Below are 18,862 nucleotides of genomic sequence, written 5' to 3'. Positions count from 1 at the left end.
AAGGCCTGTGCTGAACAGCTGGAAGGTGTGTACACAGATATTTTTAACACCTCTCTCATTAAGGCAACAGTCCCATGGTCTTTTAAGTCCTCCATTATAGTACCGGTCCCTAAAAAACCAAACACATCTACAATGAACGACTTGCACTTACACCAGTCGCCATAAAGTGTTTAGAAAAGCTGGTTCTCCAATACATAAACTCTGTGGTTCTAGATACGGTGGACCACTTACAGTTTGCCTACCGCCCGAACAGATCAGTGGATGTCATGCTTCACTCTACACTGGACACTTTGACTTTAACAGAACATATGCACACATTCTTTTTTTGGATTACAGCTCTGCCTTCAACATCATCCGAACAGTGAAGCTGATTGGGAAGCTGGCAGACCTTGGAGTGCCAACACCCACCTGTAACTGGATTTTGGATTTCCTTACAGACAGACCACAAGTGGTAAGGATGGGGAATAAGGTTTCTGCTGAGCTCACAATCAGTACAGGAACCCCCAGGGCTGCTGCCTCAGCCCCAAACTCTATGTCCTGTAGACTTATGACTGTGTTTCCACCCAGGACAACAGATTCATAATTAAATATGCAGATGACACGACTATCCTTGACCTCATTAAGGGCTGGGATGAGTCATTGTACAGGGAACTGGTGAACAAAATCATGGTCTATGGAGAGGACAATGACCTTGTTCTTAATATAGACAAAACCAAAGAAATAATTATGGACTTTAGGAGGACAACTCCTCCTCTGCAGCCTCTCACCATCAAAGGGACTGAGATGGAATGGGCTAATGGTCACACGTTTCTAGGCCTTCATCTGTCAGAAAACCTGAGCTGGGCCGAAAACACCATGGCCACAGTTAAGAAATGACAGCAGCGGCTTTACTTCATCAGGCTACTGAGGATGGCCAGACTCTGCTGTGGGCCACTCACCCAGGCCTACAGAGGACTCATTGAGAGCATTCTCATCAGCGGCATCACTGTGTGGTTTGGCAAAACCACCCAGGCTGAGAGGAAATCTCTTCAGCGAGTGTTCAAAACTGCAGAGAGAATCATCAGCTCTGACCTCCCCTCCATGGACACACACTACACACAATACTGTTGGAGAAAAGCAACGAGCATCCTCAGTGATCGACATCACCCAGCTCATTCTCTGTTCAGGTGGAAGAATTCAGGATACAACCTGAGACACCACAGGCCAGAGAGTATCACCACTCATAAGGCACGCTTTTACAATAGTTTTTTTTCCAGCCAGTGTCAGGTTGATTTCTAAGGACATTAAGGTTGGAGGGAGATACCACACCCGTCACCTCACTCACATCATGATCACTTAACACCTCAAAAACATTTCAGATGTTTTATGAAATAATTTACATTTTATTTTATTTAATTATTTATTTATTTTTTAAATTTGAATCCCCTTTTCTCCCAATTTGGAATGCCCGATTCCCACTATTTAGTAGGTCCTCCTGGTGGTGCGGTTACTCACCTCAATCCAGGTGGCAGAGGACACTCACTGAGGAGACTCACAGCACGAGAGGCTTATGCTACTCTCTGCGATCCACGCACAATTTACCACGTGCCCCATTGAGAGTGAGAACCCCTAATCGTGATCACGAGCAGGTTACCCCACGTGACTCTACCCTCCCTAGCAACCGGGCCAATTTGGTTACTTAGGAGACCTGGCTGGAGTCACTCAGCACACCCTGGATTTGAACTCGCAACTCCAGGGGTGGAAGTCAGCGTCAATACTCACTGAGCTACCCAGGCCCAGAATAATTTAAATTTTATTCTATTTTTTTTTTTTTATTATTAAATTTACTATGTATATATAGTGTGTTTCTTTTCTTTTTAAGTTATGTTTACAAAGTTGACTCTGTGAGATATGCACAAGAATTCCAATCTACCTGTACTGCCCTGTACCTGTGCAAATGGCAAATAAATCTAAATCTAATCTAATCTAGGATTCGCTAAACATCCTCTAAAAAAAGTTCTGGTTCAAGCAAGTTTGGAAGTTTTGTTTGCAAAGTGATTGACCTAGTTCTCAGTGGGCAGTTTGGAGAAGTGCCCTGGGGGATGGAAGTGAGAGTCTAATGTGTGTGTGTATGTGTGTATTCATGCTGTAGGGGATTTCAAACGCAGGCTTCCCAGAACTCCTTCAACTGGTACCATGTCTTCAGCGGATGACCTGGATGAGAGAGAGCCATCTTCCCCATTAGATAATGGTTGGTTGCACACAATGAAGGGCGTGCGTGTTTGTCTGTGCGTTCACTTAAGTGTGTGGTGACACACCATAGGTTTGTGTTCATTGCATAAGTGCTGAGTTGCTCACACTAATGTTTTTGCTCTCAGTGCAGGTGCCCAGATGGGCTGGATGTTGACATTGGCAAAATGCCTCAGTTAACAGTTCCTGTCTCTCAGCTTACCTCTTCACTAAATGTGTTATATTTCTGTAATAATTGCTTTTTGAGGCACCAATTAGAGTACTACAGAGCTTTCATTTTGAATAGCTACTGAGTGCTGATAAAAATATTTTTGTATTTATTTATTTTTCAATGATATCACTTGCCCATGTTAAAAGGAGTGAAATACATTTGAGGAAATGGAAAGAGAGCTGATCAAATTTAGCTTCCTTGGCTCAGATTCTCAGTCTCACATGTAGGGTTGGGATTTGAGAATCAGTTCTTATTCAGAAAGAGTTTCTAAAAAAAAAAAAAGAATACAGGAACCAAATTATTTTTATGGTGTTCAGTCCATTAACGCTTTTTGAATGCCTGTATTCTTTTGCTGACCTTGCACCACAACTAAACCTACAGTGCCTTGGCCAAATAAATTATGTTTGAGCTCAGTTGTGAACTTGCAGTCTGAGTAATTGGCGCTGATAAATAATTCAAAGACAATAAATTGACAAGACATCTTTATATTGCGGTGTCCTCTCTGGTTGCATGCAACAACACGCATACAGCAAGACCAGTAAAGTCGGATTAACATATAAATGTTTCCTATAAACCATTTTTTTTATTTTTTTATGAATCAGTCAGAAAGACTCTGGTGTGTACTTAAGGCTTGTGAGAGTTATATTAACAATTAGTCAGTATTTATTCAAATTTAACAACGTGTTTGAATTAGGAAGTTTATTCAAGAGTTTTATTGTTATAAATTATACTTAAAATATGTGAAAGAAATACAAAAATAGTATTTATTTATTTAGTGTATTTTAGTATTTAGTTAGGACCGGTTATGTAGAGGGAGAGGGGCGTTCTTCCTCAAAACTACCAAAAGAATCATTAATGGATAGGTTAGGGAATCAGAGTTGTAAAGTGGAATTAGTATAATTGAATTCCTTATGATTCCTAACACTTTGGCATAAGGCTTTTGATGATGCGATGGCCAAACCTGAACTTTTTGTTTTCCTGTTGGGATCAGTAGGTAGGCCATGCACACTACTGATCAAACTGGCTGAGGCTATAGTGAGTATTTTAACAATATTTATAAACTACCTGACAGATGATGCCTTCTCTCTTCCTAGGTCTTGCTGAGATGGTGATGGAAACAGCCAGTTCTCCCGGGCCATTCCGAAATGCTCAGATGTCAAAAGCAGCACACACCCACAAGTTGCGGAAACTGCGAGCCCCCTCCAAATGCAGAGAGTGTGACAGTCTGGTAGTGTTCCATGGGGCTGAGTGTGAGGAGGTATCAGTGTAATCATTATCATTATCTGAGTCTGTTCACATTGTTGAGTAGAGTTGGTTGTCATTGCTCTGATCTGTTATTACCTAGTGTTCCTTGGCCTGTCATAAGAAATGCCTGGAGACTCTTGCCATTCAGTGTGGTCATAAGAAGCTCCAGGGCAGACTGCACCTGTTTGGGATTGACTTCGCCCAGGTGGCTAAGAACAGTCCTGACGGTATCCCCTTTATCATCAAAAAATGCACATCTGAAATTGAGAGTCGTGCCCTATACATTAAGGTAAAGAACCAGAAATGCAACTGAAAATGGAATTAAAAGCTTTAAGGTTTAATTGAAGGTTTGTGAGTCATCTTGTGTGTAATGCATACTTTCGGTGTATTTCAAGGGCATTTACCGGGTGAATGGGGCAAAGTCTCGTGTGGAAAAGCTGTGCCAGGCTTTCGAGAATGGAAAAGACTTAGTGGAGCTTTCTGATCTCCACCCACATGACATAAGCAACGTGCTCAAGCTTTACCTGAGACAGGTGTGGTGAGACAAATCGATCCCAGTTTCATAATGCCTGAACCAGGGTTGGGCAATATGACTATATATATTGTTGTGACGATATAGTGTCAGTCGATAGAGATTTTGCTATATCGTGTATATTCTGTGTCCATCTATCAGTGGACAGGGCTTCACGTGAGACTGAGAGAATTTAAGAAACACGAAAAGGATTTTTATGGCATTAAAAACTTTTTGGCAGCCACCCAAGGTAATTCAATGACATTCATCTTGCGTTCGGCGATTCATAAGAACTTAATATGCTTCTTATCTGACACGCTCATATGTGTTTCATGTGCGTGTCGTGCGCTATCTCATTAGTACAGCAGAGCAGAATCACTCGCACTACTCAATCATTTTTGACCCAGGAAAACCCTGAAAAAACATCTCCACAGAATGGGACAACTCCAAAACAAGTCAAGAAAATGAAGAGGAGCTTTTTATAAAAACAGGTGTGACATCTGTGGTGTAGGTTTACAAAAGCCAAAAATTTAATCTGCAAACTGTCGCACGACGATAATCACTTGTTATACAAGCAGCTTGTTTTATCTCCTCTAGTGAAGCACGCAAAAAATATTATGAAAGCCAAAAGTATAAAATTACTAATATCGTGATATGAGATTTTGGTCATATCGCCCACCCCTAGCCTGAATGTAAAAGCTTTGGTTTCTGAAACTTGGTTTAATAGGGCTCTGTTTCCACTGTTATTTAGCAACAAGTACATTTTATGGCTCAACCCTTCTGTTGATTGACATTACCTCCAAATCAAAATAACTCTTTAATTTGTTTTTTCAGTTGCCAGAGCCATTGATTCTGTATCGGTATTATAATGATGTCATCGGGCTGGCAAAAGAGACTCAGAACATGGATGAGACTGACTCACCTAAAGGTAAATCATCAGGAGAGCAGTTGTGCCTCAGCATTGAGCTCAAGAGAGTCATCTTCAAAATCAGAGATCTGCTTCGCCAGCTTCCTGCGGCCCACTACAAAACCCTGCAGTTCCTTATTGCCCATCTGCACAGGTACACAAACAACCACACTTTTCTATATACATAAGTGTGTGTCATGCAGCTTGTGTAGCAAAGAAGCATGAATCCATTATTCAGAATCATTTTTCATTGTGTATTAGTAGTTTAAAATATTTAGGACAATGGTTTTCAAATGGTTTTGCTTCAGGACCCAGATATTACATTGGATTTGTCATGTCATGTCCCAATTTAGCTGAATTTGTGCTAAAATAAGGTATAGTTCAAATTTGCCAACAGCCTTTTTACGTCAACAATAAAAGATATGGGAAGCATTTCTCCTCCCCTTTAAAAGTCGATAAGTTAATTTATTTTGCTTGGTTATATAGTTAATAGAATTTTTTTATTTGCATTTAGCATTGTTTTTTCCCTATCAAAACAGACCTGCAACTGATTTTTGGGTTGGCCCACCAGTTTAGAACCTCTGCCTTAGTATACTCATCCTTGCCCTGAAATGTGTTTAAGAATTATCACAACAATTTATCAGCATCAACACATCTGAAAAACGGTGCTGTTTATTGGTCTACAGAGTAACAGAGCAAGCTGAAGAGAACAAGATGACATCTAGTAACCTGGGTATCATCTTCGGTCCCACACTCATCAAGCCCAGGCAGTTGGAGGCAGAAGTGTCCCTGTCCTCACTGGTTGACTACCCACACCAGGCCCGCATGGTGGAAGTGCTCATCAAGCACAATCAGATGATTTTTGATGTCCCCCTCAGCTCCGTGTCTCCCACCAGTCCAACGGCACCACAGGCTTTTCCCAACATCCAGGACAAAGAGCCAAAACTCAGCCGCCACTCCAGATCACTCATGGATATCAAAGAGGTGAGATGGGGAGGAGAATGGAAGCTATGATATACTAGACCTCACAGAGCTCATTTGGAATCTTTTTTGGAATGATTACAATTTGTGATCGGTGTTTATTTTGCATACAGAGTGCTAAGGTCTTCAAGAGACACTCATCTGTAATTTCGTCTGCACAGTTGATGGAGGAGTTAAAGACAGGGGAAAACAGAGCACAAACACCTGGTTAGTATGAAATAAAAATTTACTATCACTTTCTTAATACACGTTCCTGGTCTTATTATGCATGATTCATCAGTGCACATTATTCTGAAGAAAAGAATGTTTCTAAACAACTATATAAGCATTGTTTTAGGCCACTATGATAAGTAAGGCAGCCTTTCTGAAATCAATGCCAGTAGTTGCAATAATGCAATAATTTAATGCAGGTTTAGCATTAATGCAATAAAGGATACGACAATAATGGCAAATAACAGTAGATTTGAAGCATTACTGTTGGGATACATCAAGATGCTCTCGAGAGTGAACTTGACCAAAAGTGGGTGCCAGCTGTGTTTCAGGAGGAGAATAATCATCCACAGTTAACTTCAAACTCACATTTTAGTCTAGCTCCATTTTGGTCTGGAATGCTCACTTTTTTAAATCCAATAATTTCCAAATGGATAAGGTAAAATCCTGCCCTATATTTAAAAAAATCCTCCTTATATATCCCATTTCACTCAGAAAGACAGCAGTTTATAAATGTTGTTTCATGTTGACTATAATGAAAGTCACATTTGAGTGCCATTTTTGAATGAATAGCTTATTAGAGTTAAGAGTATTTATCCCCAGCAGGTGAGGGATCAGACATGAACGGGGTTGGCTCGGCTCCTGTGGAGATGCAGAAGTCCACATCTGTGTTCAGCCGGTCCGGTGCCAGCAGCCGAATGGTGCAGCTGCGTCCCCAGCGCTCCAAACAGGTGTCTCGACCCATCAGCATGCCCGTGGATCGACTGCTTAACGAGCATAACAGCTTCAACACAGCAGACCACGAACCTGCTACCATTCAGGAGACCACCGAACCAGAGAAGCCTTCGACACCACGACTCACCAACTACTACAGGAACCCATTCATTGACACTCAGACACTGAGGAGGACCTGGGACAAACAGTATAGGCATTATGATGTGACGCCCAGAACTGCAATGATAGTAGCCAACCTTCCGCCCTCTGGTGTGATGGATAAAGTTAAATCAGCTGCGACTGTTCCAGGAACAAGCAGTATCAATGAAACACCCCACAGCAGCCCTTATACCAGCAGCCCTGACAGAGTCATTAGGAAAGACGGTACTGGCCAGTCCAGCATGGCTCCAATAAACTTTAGAGCACCACGAATGCTGAAACCCCCTCCTGGAACTTTCTATAAACCTCAGTCAGGAAGCCAATTCAGGTCATTTGACTCTATGACAAAGACTGTTTCAGCGGCACCAACCACTACCACGGGAACTGTTTATACAACAGCCATTACCATAGTTCCAACAGTGGCTACAGCAACCATTGCAACAGTCTCTAGAACAGTGGATACACCCCCCACCACGCCAACAATTTCAATGACTACAGCTACAATGGTAGCCAAACCGACTGTTACAATGACACTGTCAGCAGGCACTGTATCAGTGCAGACAGGAGGAGTGGAGGAGGGACAGTCAGAGTGTGATTCACTCAGCCCCATCACGCTCTCTCCCCCTCAGTCTCCAAGCTCCAGTGCTGAGGAGCTCAGCCCCACAGAGAACAAACCGCTGTACCAGAGACGAAATCGCCGTATGCATGAACTGGAGCACAGAGAGGCCCACTTTGTTTAAACATATCCTCTTGGTGTTAAGTTTTTGTCATGCTTGGTACAATGTCCCCCTCAAGTATTACAATCTGCAAGTGACTAGATAATCCAGACTATGGTCATTTGGTCATTTTAATAGCATGTTTTAAAGGGACTAGTTCACCCAAAAAGGAAAATCCTGTCCTCATTTACTCACCACATATAGTTCCAAATCCATGATGGAATGACTTGAAGGCGAGTAAATAATAACAGAATTTTCATACTTGGGTTAAGTCTAATAGACCTATCAATGCCTTATTTCATATGTACAGTGGCAAGAAAAAGTATGTGAACCCTTTGGAATTAGCTGGTTTTCTGCATTAATTGGTCATAAAATGTGATCTCATCTTCATCAAAGTCACAAGTATAGACAAACGCAATGTGCTTAATCTAAAAACACACAAACAATTATAATCTTTAATGTCTTTATTGAACACATCCCATTAAACATTCACAGTAAGTGAACCCTAGGATGTAATAACTGATCGATCCTCCTTTGACAGCAGTAACCTCAAACAAGAGTTTTCAGTAGCAGCGGATTAGACCTGCACAACATTCAGAAGGAATTTTGGATCATTTTTCCTTACAGAACTGTTTCAGCTCAGACACATTCTTAGGATATCTGGTGTGAACGGCTCTCTTGAGGTCATTCCACAGCATCTCTGTTTGTTTAAGGTCTGGACTCCAAAAGGTGGATTTCTTTTTTTCAAGCCATTCTGTAGCGGATTTACATTGATGTTTAGGGTCATTGTCCTGCTGTATCACCCAACTTCTACTGAGCTTCAGCTGGTGCACAGCCACCCTGACATTATCCTGTAGGATATCTTGATAAACTTGGGAATTCATTTTTCCCTCAATGAAGGCAATCATTACAGGCCCCGAAGCAGCAAAGCATCCCCATATCATGATACTCCATCCACTGTACTTCACCATTGGAATTATGTTTTCATGTTGGTATGCGGTGCCCTGTTTACACCATATGTAGTGCTGCGTGATCTTCCCAAACAATTCAACCTTAGTTTAATCAGTCCACAAAACATTTTCCCAGTAGTGTTGTGGAGCGTCAAGGTGGTCTTTGGCAAACTTCTGGCATGCAGCAATGTTTTCATTGGAAAGCAGCAGCTTGCTTCGTGGAGTCTTGCTGTGGACACCATGCTTGTTTAATGTTTTCCGTAAAGTAGTCTCATGAACAGAGATGTTAACCAGTTCCAATGATTCCTTCAAGTTATTAGCTTTTTTACCTCATTAAGCACTCTGCAGTGTGCCCTTTGAGCCATCTTGGCTGGACGGCCACTTTTAGGGAGAGTAGCCACAGTACTAAATCGTCTCCATTTATAGATCATTTGTCTGACTGTGGACAGATGAATATGTAAGCTCTTTGAGATACATTTGTAACCCTTTCCAGCTTTATGCAAAGCAACAATTCTTGATCGTAGGCCTTCTGAGATCTCTTTTTTGCGAGGCATGGTCCACGTCAGCAGATGCTTCTCGTGAATAGCAAACTCAAAATGTTTGAGTGCTTTTTATAAGTAAAAGTAGCTCTAACCCACAACTCCAATCTCATTTCATTAATTGGATGCCAGGTTTGCCAACTCCTGACTCTAATTAGTTTTTGTTGACATCATTAGCCTAGGGGTCCACATACTTTTTCCATTCTACACTTTGAATGTTTGAATGATGTATTCAGTATCTACAAGAACAGTACAATAGTTTGTGTGTTATTAGTTTAAACAGATTGTGTTTGTTCATTATTGTAACTTAGATGAATATCAAACCAGATTTTAAGACAAATTTACACATAAATGCAGGTAATTCCAAAGGGATCACATACTTTTTTCTTGCTACTGTATGTATTGTATGTAACGTGTCTTTGTTGTGCCATACTGTAGATTTGAAATGTTTTTATTATCCCTTTAAGAAAGGGCAAAACAATTTTGAGAGATGAGACGACATTTGAAACGTCTCAATGGAGATTCTCTGGATAAAGAGCTATTGTCTGTTAATATACTGTTAAGCTTCTATTTGAGCCAGAAAATGCAGCAAAGGTCCAAAATATTTGTGACATTCACTTATTAATAAGTGAGCACACTTTTAGTTAACTCAAATGGGGGGGGGGGGGGGTATTATGTCTGTACTTTTATGCCAAATGTCAACCTGTGTTCCCCTTTATTGTGATAAGATGACTATCCAGAGGTTTCAAGAGACACTGCTTATATAAGTAATCGGTTATAATAATGTGTTATTAAAAAGATGTTACATGTTAAATATCCTTTTATAAATTCAAATGGGATTTGTATAGTATTGTCTTTAATTTCATGCAGTCATGCTCATTGTGATGCACTTGCTATGCCTAATTGATATATGTGACCTGAATTTTTAACGTACTCTACTTTTAATCCATGCCATCTCATGCTGATATAATACATTAACTGCCAGCTATTTTATTTGTTTTATAGTTCGCCTCTTGAAAACACGGTGCTGCTCATGCATGTTTTTAGGCTGAGTAAGTGCATCTGATTCTTTTTTATTTTTAAGTCATATGCATTTGTTTACATTTTGTACACATAACCCACTGCCATAAACATCTGACTATACAAACAATTCTTGAAGACTTGTTTGCAAATTAAATACTTAAAAAAACTAATGTTACATTTTTTCAGCCTTTAATTTTTTTATTTTGTCCTTTAATATCTAAAAGTGGGTTAATTGGTGAATTTAAATGCCATTCATTATGAACTCATCAGATAGTTTTCAGAACCAGCAGAGGCTAATGTAGTATTTTGCTCATGGATTGTAAGGTAGGGTTACATTTTCTTTCAAGTTACAGAGTCTATTCTAGCCTATTCTTCTCACTCACTCCTTGTGATTCCGCTTGGCTAAAACTGTCTTTGACAGACTGTCTTTTCTCATCCCTAATTAGTCATGTCATCTAAGCTCCAGCACTGAGCTTCTCAGCTCTGACTCAACCTACAAAAGACATAGAAACAGACATAACACATATAAAGTGTAAGACTGACACTCCAAATGTAAGTGGTTACATAGTAAAACACAAACCATCAAAATCTCATAATGTCTTTTCAGTCCCAAACATACATAGTGGTGGTCAATAAAAATGGAGGACTCTGTTTATTTGCTGATGGCTACATTAACCCAGCAGATTAAGACAATCAGATTAGTGCTATCACTTGCATCTGTCAGGAGCAGCAAGTCTGACTGTTGCGTTTCAGTGAATACCGTGGACTGTAATTATTTACTTTTCAATGCAACTGTTGAGGGAATCAAACTTTTTCTACACTGAGGTAAGCCACCAATATCATTCTATTCTATTAAGTCATGACTCAAGTGTGAATTGCTTTGGTTATAAACAAATGGTTTCAGATACAAAATATACATAATTAAAGGAATGTTCTGGGTTCAGAAAAAGTTCAACCCAATCAACAGAATTTGAGGCATAATGTTGATTACCACATAAAATAATTTCTACTCGTCCTCCATTTATATAAAAAAGCAAACGTGGTTACAGCAGGGCACTTACAATGGAGGTGAATGTGGACAGTCCATAAACATTAAAATGCACACTTTATTTTTGCTTTTTCTATGTAAGTCAGAATTATTTTTTGTGGTAATCAGCATTATGCCACAAATGCAGTCTTTTGAGATTCATTTATATTGAACCTGGAACATTTCTTTAAGCTACAGAATTAAGACCTCACATTATTACAATATGCTTCAAGAGCAGACAATATATAAACCATATACTTTAGAAGTTTATCTGTCATAAGAGGCTCTGTAAGAGCCAAGATTTCTATCTGAACCTAATTTCAAAGAGCTTTAATTAATATTTATGTAGAAAAACTACTGTGGAAAATTAGATGTCTAACAGACACATAATAACAGCTCTCTTCTCCTCTTTTGTACCTCTGAGGTGTGCTGTTTTTGTCTTGACGTAGAAGACTCAATATAGTTCTGTGCTTCATTGCTAGGCCCAAATATTCATTTAAAGGTTGGTTATCCGATTTTACATGACTAACTCAAATGTCCAAATTACATTAGCAAATATTATATATATATATATATATATATATATATATTTTTTTTTAAGAAACAGCGTATTGGTGCTCTTTTCAGCCTGTTGGTGGCTGTCTGTGAAATCTCATTAAATGAATTGGTTTTACATAGTCATTGTGAAGATAAATAGCCATAGCCACACTTGTAAAGCTCTATGCTAATGTCTCTTATGATGATACATATGGTCAGATCTATTTAACAGATATATCTAGAATTTCAATATTGACATCTGAACATATACACTGGTGGCCAAAAGTTTGGAATAATGTACAGATTTTACTCTTATGGAAAGAAATTGGTACTTTTATTCACCAAAGTGGCATTCAACTGATCACAATGTATAGTCAGGACATTAATAACATGAAAAATGACTATTACAATTTGAAAACAATGTTCAGAACTTCTTAAACTACTTCAAAGAGTTCTCATAAAAAAATCCTCCACGTGCAGCAATGACAGTTTTGCAGATCCTTGGCATTCTAGCTGTCAGTTTGTCCAGATACTCAGGTGACATTTTACCCCACACTTCCTGTAGCACTTGCCATAGATGTGGCTGTCTTGTCGGGCACTTCTCACACACCTTACAGTCTAGCTGATCCCACAAAAGCTCAATGGGGTTAAGATCCATAACACTGTTTTCCAATTATCTGTTGTCCAATATCTTTGCCCACACTAACCTTTTCTTTTTGTTTTTCTGTTTTAAAAGTGGCTTTTTCTTTGCAATTCTTCCCATAAGGCCTGCACCCCTGAGTCATTTCTCTACTATTATACATGAAACTGGTGTTGAGCGAGTGGAATTCAATGAAGCTGTCAGCTGAGGTCATGGGAGGCGTCTATTTCTCAAACTAGAAACTCTGATGTACTTATCCTCTTGTTTAGTTGTACATCTGGCCTTCCACATCTCTTTCTGTCCTTGTTAGAGCCAGTTGTCCTTTGTCTTTGAAGACTGTAGTGTACACCTTTGTATGAAATCTTCTGTTTTTTGGCAATTTCAAGCATTGTATAGGCTTCATTCCTCAAAACAATGATTGACTGACAAGTTTCTAGAGAAAGCTGTTTTTTTTTTTTGTTTTTTGTTTTTTGCCATTTTTGACCTAATATTGACCTTAAGACATGCCAGTCTATTGCATACTGTTGCAACTGAAAAACAAACACAAAGACAATGTTAAGCTTCATTTAACGACCCAAATAGCTTTAAAAGGTTTTTGATATAATGGCAAGTGATTTTCTAGTACCAAATTAGCAATTTAGCATGATTACTCAAGGATAAGGTGTAGGAGTGATGGCTGCTGTAAATGGGGCCTGTCTAGATTTGATAAAAAATTGCTTATTTCAAATAGTGATGGTGCTGTTTTTTACATCAGTAATGTCCTGACTACACTTTGTGATCAGTTGAATGCCACTTTGTTGAATTAAGTACCAATTTCCTTCCGAAACAGCAAAATCTGTACATTATTCCAAAATTTTGGCCGCCAGTGTAAATACACCAACTCTGCAAATGTTTTACCTTTTAGTTTTGTGCTGCCCTTATGTTTGTGTTGTCAGGTTTGTCACACCTTGGTGACCCCTACAAGGGGTTAAGTTCTGCCACAATGAACTCAGGCAGCAAGATCCGTCTGCTGCTGTGGAAGAATTGGACACTCCGCAAGAGACAAAAGGTACAATTAGCTGGTTCACAGGGATGCAAAACAGTCATCATGGGTTGTATTTTCCAAAGCTTCAACACAGCTTATATTTTGAGTGCACTGTTTATATCATAAGATACTAACCTCAGAAATTTGGTTGCAAGTGCAGGATTTAGACAGTGATGTGTGACCAGTAGACAAAACTGGAATGTAAGAGATTGAAGCTGAAAGATGGGTTTAGCATCTTTTGAAATCCCAGAGTATTTGTTTTCCTGCAAAAATTTTCTTCTGTAAATCTCTTCTGTAATTTATATCTGCTGTTATTTGTTTAACATCTGAACACAGAAGCCTTTGATGAGATATAGCCAAGATCAAACATTCAGATCTGCATTGTTCTTTGTTTCTGAATATGCCCCTCTGTTGTTATGTGTTCACAGATTCGCTTCCTGGTTGAGATTCTGTGGCCTGTGGTTTTATTCTTTGGACTAGTGTGGCTACGAAAAGCCAATCCCCTGTATCGTCAACATGAATGTAAGAATATACTAAACATTATTCAACAAGTGATGTACCAAGGGTGCCAATAAAATAGCAGTGTAATTTAATACTGTATCACTCTGATGTGTTTGTACGTAGATTTCCAATTTTATAGTTCAAAACATTGTTACTGAATTATTTCTGTTGGCATGCCAAAAATAAACGATATAGCTACTGTATGTATTGTATGTAACGTGTCTTTGTTGTGCCATACTGTAGATTTGAAATGTTTTTATTACCCCTTTAAGAAAGGGCAAAACAATTTTGAGAGATGAGACGACATTTGAAACGTCTCAATGGAGATGCGGCCCATTTTGTTTGTGAAATGTGAGTTTCGAGGCTTGAGGCTCAAGGTCATTATATACAGTAGTTACGATTAATGAACTTTATAGACCTGTTGTATAAAAGTGATGTCACACTTGCAGTCATGGTGTTGTACTGAATATCACTTCAATATTTATTCTTGCTTTTGTGATACTGCCAAAATTCCACTTTTTTCCATGCAGTGTAACAATCATTATTTCTAGAGGTTCTTACATGTTGGGTGGGTTAGATTTAAATGCAAAACCTTTGGAAGTGCTCACTGATAAAATATTACAGTACATTAGCCTAATTAGCAATCCTATCCTAAATGTGGTGTAATTTTTTATTTTTATTTTTTTTAAATTCCACTCAAAAAATGTTCCTACCACTTAACAGATATCACTGACATAGGTGTCTTGAGGTATCACACCTGTCTCTGTGACAGGCTGAGATTCTGTAAACAGGAAAAAAATAAAATAAGGGGAGCAGCCTGCCCTTATTTTTAACCAATCAGAAAACATATCAGCCAGAAAAATTAGGAATGCTCTCTGTATGATTTACCTTCATACTCTGCCTGACAATTATTTTGCAGGTTCAGGTTTGCTGACATTGGGTTTGCTGACAGGTCTTTGGAGGGTGGGGTGTGGAGAGTCTGGTGAAAGTTAACAAAATGCTAAAATGACTAAAATTCTGTGGAGCACCTTTAACTAAGAATTAAAATATTGACAGTGTTCTTTAAATTGGACATTTACACATTTATTGTGATAAGCACTTGAGTTTTAAAGTCTCAGTGAACAATTGTTTTTGGTGCCTGAGGTCTTGCTCATCATCTCTTTATCTGTAAATACAGGTCATTTTCCCAGCAAGGCTATGCCCTCTACGGGAATCCTGCCTTGGATCCAAGGGATTTTCTGCAATGCTAATAACCCATGTTTTCGCTACCAAACTCGAGGAGAGTCACCTGGAGTCGTATCAAACTACAACAACTCCATGTGAGTCAACCAGTCCCCCAGAGTCAAAATCATTCTAGAAGTATTTTACATTTGTCCTATCTTGCTCATTTTTTAGGATCATAGGCATCCAGTGATAGAAATATGACACATCTCATTTGGGAGGAAAAAATCTGAAAAAAACTCTCAAAGGTGTTTTTATAGCATGAATGCTAGTGGGACTGTCAACAGCCTAATAACTAACAATTAGGATGGTACATTTATAGTCTTATGCCATTAGATAGCAGTTTTAATTTTAAGATATCGCCTATATGGCCAAAAGTATGTGGACACCCCCTTCTAATTAACATGTTTGGGTATTTCAGCTACATCCATTACTTGCAGTTGCATAAATTAATCAACAAACTTTAGTCAAATGGGGCCCTTTAGTGTTCCAGCATGGCAATGGCCCTGTGTAAAATGTAAGACTCATAAAGAATTATTCACTGAGTCTGGTGTGGAAGAACGTGACTGGTTTGCACAAATCCAAGACTTGAATCCCAATGAATGCCCATCGCCCAACATCAGTGTCTGACCTCACTGATACTTTTGTATCTGAATGGGAGCAAATTACTGCAGCCATGTTACATCATCTAGTAGAAAGCATTTTCAGAAGAATGGAAGCTCTTTTAGGAGCAAAGAGAGGACCTTTAATGTACATGTTTTTGAAATTAAATGTTTAACAGCACATTTGAGTGTCCTGTCCACATACTTTTGGTCATGTTATGGTCTTAGTTTGAAGTATAAATCCAAGTTCCAGCAACCCATTCTATCGTAGCTCTGTTGTTTAGTACTGTACATTTTTATGTTAAGTGCCTCTTTCTATCCCCTTTCTTAGACTGGCGCGGTTTTACGCGGACTCTCAGGAACTCCTTTTTAATGACACTGAGTTCCATCAGCTTGGTCGTCTGTGGCGCGAAGCCTCCATAATGAGCAACTTCATGGAGACTCTACGCACCAACCCTGCACTAGTGGCAGGTATGTAGGGCAGTGGCACTCTCTGTGCTCTGACCCACTAATCCTGTTCTCAGAGTGGATGGATGGACGTTTTTAATGGATTTGAGTGATGGATGGAGAGAGTGGGTTTTTCCTCCCTTGTACTTTAACTCCCCTCATACCTGTTTCCTTTTCCTGCTCCCTCTAATGGGCTGATGACTGAGTGAATGCAAACCGAAGTGTCGGGGGTGAATTGTTTTTTGCTTGGTGAGGTTTTTAAGGAAAATGTTCAATGACCGTGATATTGTCAAACAGGACATGTTACTGGATTAACATAAATTGCCGTTTGAAATCTTAGAGCGAAATCCTAGTGAAAATGCTTCTATTTTAGCTAGGGCTGCCACAATTATGACATTTAGCTGACGATTAATTGTCAAACAAATAATTGTGATTATGGTGATTAATTGTCTGTTTTAGGGCTCTCACGATTAAGACGATTATGGCAATTAATACCTATGATGCCTATGACCTATGTCCGTTTTAGGGCTTTCCAAAATTCTTCACTTTCACACATTACTTTAAGGCTCTCTGATGAAACCTATACGATGAAAGTCTTTTGAGATTCTGTGTTTGATCATTTTGTCGTCTCGGGTGTAACACAGAGCTCCTTTGTGTCACTGCGTGTCATTAACACTGCGTGTATGATCCCACAATGACAAATAATATTTGCCATTACATGATCGTTAAATGATTCACTAAAATCCTTGTTTGTATATTTATGGGTGTTTGGTGCAAACCTCCGTAGACGGCGCGAGCATCACAGCTTCAAGTCCGGTTCATGTTAATCTTCACGGGCTCTCAGGAGCTGCACTCAATACAGTCCAAGGCAAGGCTCAGTGAGACGGTCAGAGTTCAATTGAATGAGACACTCAAATGCACTGTTCATGGCATACTGTATATATATATATATATATATATATATATATATATATATTTGCTTAAAATTCCCTTATTTGGACATTAAAATGTGATTGAAATTGGCACAATAATCGCTGTTATCTCAAATAACAACGATTAGATCAAATAACTGCGATCAGATGATTATTTAATATTCGCATATATCAGCATAATTTCAGAGAAATGTTTAATTTAAAATTGATTTATCCATTTGCTTTAATGATGCACTTGAGCTGGCATGGACAGGACAAAACATGATAATCCATGTTATTCCAGCTTGATTTAAGAATGATCCAAAGAGCATCTTGTGTGCTTTAATGAAAGCAATAAAATCTGACCTCAAATTTATGTGATGAATAGATTTTGAATCCCAGATTTTCAGTGTGGTCTCAGACTTTTGGTCCTGGAACAACATTCTTATGAAACAAACATTGTCCTAACTCTTTCCCCAACCTGACCCTAACCATTGACTACCCCTAAAATCAGAGGAAAATTATAACTTGAAAATAATTCAGTTGGAGACCCAGAACTTAGACCATGTCCACACTAATCCATTTAAGTTTGAAATCTCCATTTTCTGTTTCCTGACAATAAACTTATTTCTAAAGTATGATGTGGTGTTTTTGGTGGAGGAAAAGGCTATTCTAGTGTGGATGAGAGGCATAAACGTATAGTGAAATGAATGCATTTTCAAACAGAATGGATTATTGTGGACATGGCCTAAGCCTAAACCCTAAAATCAAATTTATTGATTGGAATGATGTTCCAGGACCAACAAGGATGTTTATTCAAGAATATCCTTTTCCATCATTCTTTTTTAATGTTCTGTTGTATAATTTATAGTGACAGCCCTGCAGTTAATCCCTGAACACCTTTTACTGGAGTGGGTTAGCTGGGATCTGTCAGCACTTACTCCAAACACGACTTCCATGTTGTGATCTTTCTGCACTGTTGAGCGACAAAATTTTCAGCAAAGAATTCAGTGATCAAGTATTCCATTGAAGCACTTTGTCAGCACAGTTGTCCTCACAGTGAATATACGTCAAAGTCATTATACACGCTGTTCACCGAACTGCTGCACTGTTAAGAGGGCTTCATTTAAGAAGGAGTGGAATGCATTCTTTCAATTCCACATGTGTCTAGGCCCCACAAAACCAGCTTTTTGGGGTATGGGAAATATTTGTGTTTTTTCTTTTTTATCTCAAGAATAAGCTTTAAAGATTTTGTTTAAGAAAACAAATCTTTTAGATTTAATTTCTAAATCGTTAATCCTTTGATTGAGGTGAGCATCACTATTACTAAGGATTTGAACAAATCCCTACACAAAGTATTAAACTTCAGGGCTCCTTAGGATATGTAACTCGTCCTGTACCTTTTAGTGCTCCAAAAATGAATGATACCTCAAAATATGTGGCTTGGTGTGGAAAGGAGTGCTTTCACTTTTCAAGTAACTGGTAGATGTTAAAGTGGTGAAAAATCCCATAGACTTAAGTTTAAAGAGGGGCCGAAACCAAATCTAGAGACCAGAA

The 18,862-nt window shown here is 38.9% G+C and overlaps 2 protein-coding genes across 9 annotated transcripts in view; both read left to right on the top strand.

Moving 5' to 3' along the window:
• The window catches only part of LOC127442397 (rho GTPase-activating protein 29-like), a 58,739-nt gene extending 48,169 nt beyond the window's left edge, over positions 1–10,570 (top strand). For 6 of the 8 annotated variants that reach the window (XM_051700401.1, XM_051700398.1, XM_051700399.1 and 3 more), the window contains 8 exons: positions 2,132–2,230; positions 3,535–3,698; positions 3,786–3,974; positions 4,081–4,218; positions 5,031–5,257; positions 5,790–6,087; positions 6,198–6,291; positions 6,898–10,570. In XM_051700401.1, coding sequence (XP_051556361.1) covers positions 2,132–2,230; positions 3,535–3,698; positions 3,786–3,974; positions 4,081–4,218; positions 5,031–5,257; positions 5,790–6,087; positions 6,198–6,291; positions 6,898–7,907 — 2,219 coding nt within the window. In that variant the 3' untranslated portion in view covers positions 7,908–10,570. The remainder of the gene's footprint in view (positions 1–2,131; positions 2,231–3,534; positions 3,699–3,785; positions 3,975–4,080; positions 4,219–5,030; positions 5,258–5,789; positions 6,088–6,197; positions 6,292–6,897) is intronic. The other 2 variants (XM_051700400.1, XM_051700396.1) reach the window with 1 other exon arrangement.
• A 199-nt stretch (positions 10,571–10,769) lies between these two features.
• Positions 10,770–18,862, top strand: part of LOC127442394 (retinal-specific phospholipid-transporting ATPase ABCA4-like) — a 62,101-nt gene continuing 54,008 nt past the window's right edge. The window contains exons 1-6 of the mRNA XM_051700385.1: positions 10,770–11,220; positions 11,847–11,924; positions 13,535–13,647; positions 14,052–14,145; positions 15,302–15,443; positions 16,279–16,418. Of these exons, the coding sequence (XP_051556345.1) occupies positions 13,582–13,647; positions 14,052–14,145; positions 15,302–15,443; positions 16,279–16,418 (442 nt within the window). The 5' untranslated portion in view covers positions 10,770–11,220; positions 11,847–11,924; positions 13,535–13,581. The remainder of the gene's footprint in view (positions 11,221–11,846; positions 11,925–13,534; positions 13,648–14,051; positions 14,146–15,301; positions 15,444–16,278; positions 16,419–18,862) is intronic.

Source organism: Myxocyprinus asiaticus, chromosome 6 (genome assembly GCF_019703515.2).
Source record: "Myxocyprinus asiaticus isolate MX2 ecotype Aquarium Trade chromosome 6, UBuf_Myxa_2, whole genome shotgun sequence".
Taxonomy (NCBI): Eukaryota; Metazoa; Chordata; class Actinopteri; order Cypriniformes; family Catostomidae; genus Myxocyprinus; species Myxocyprinus asiaticus.
This window is presented reverse-complemented; position numbering and strand designations above follow the sequence as displayed.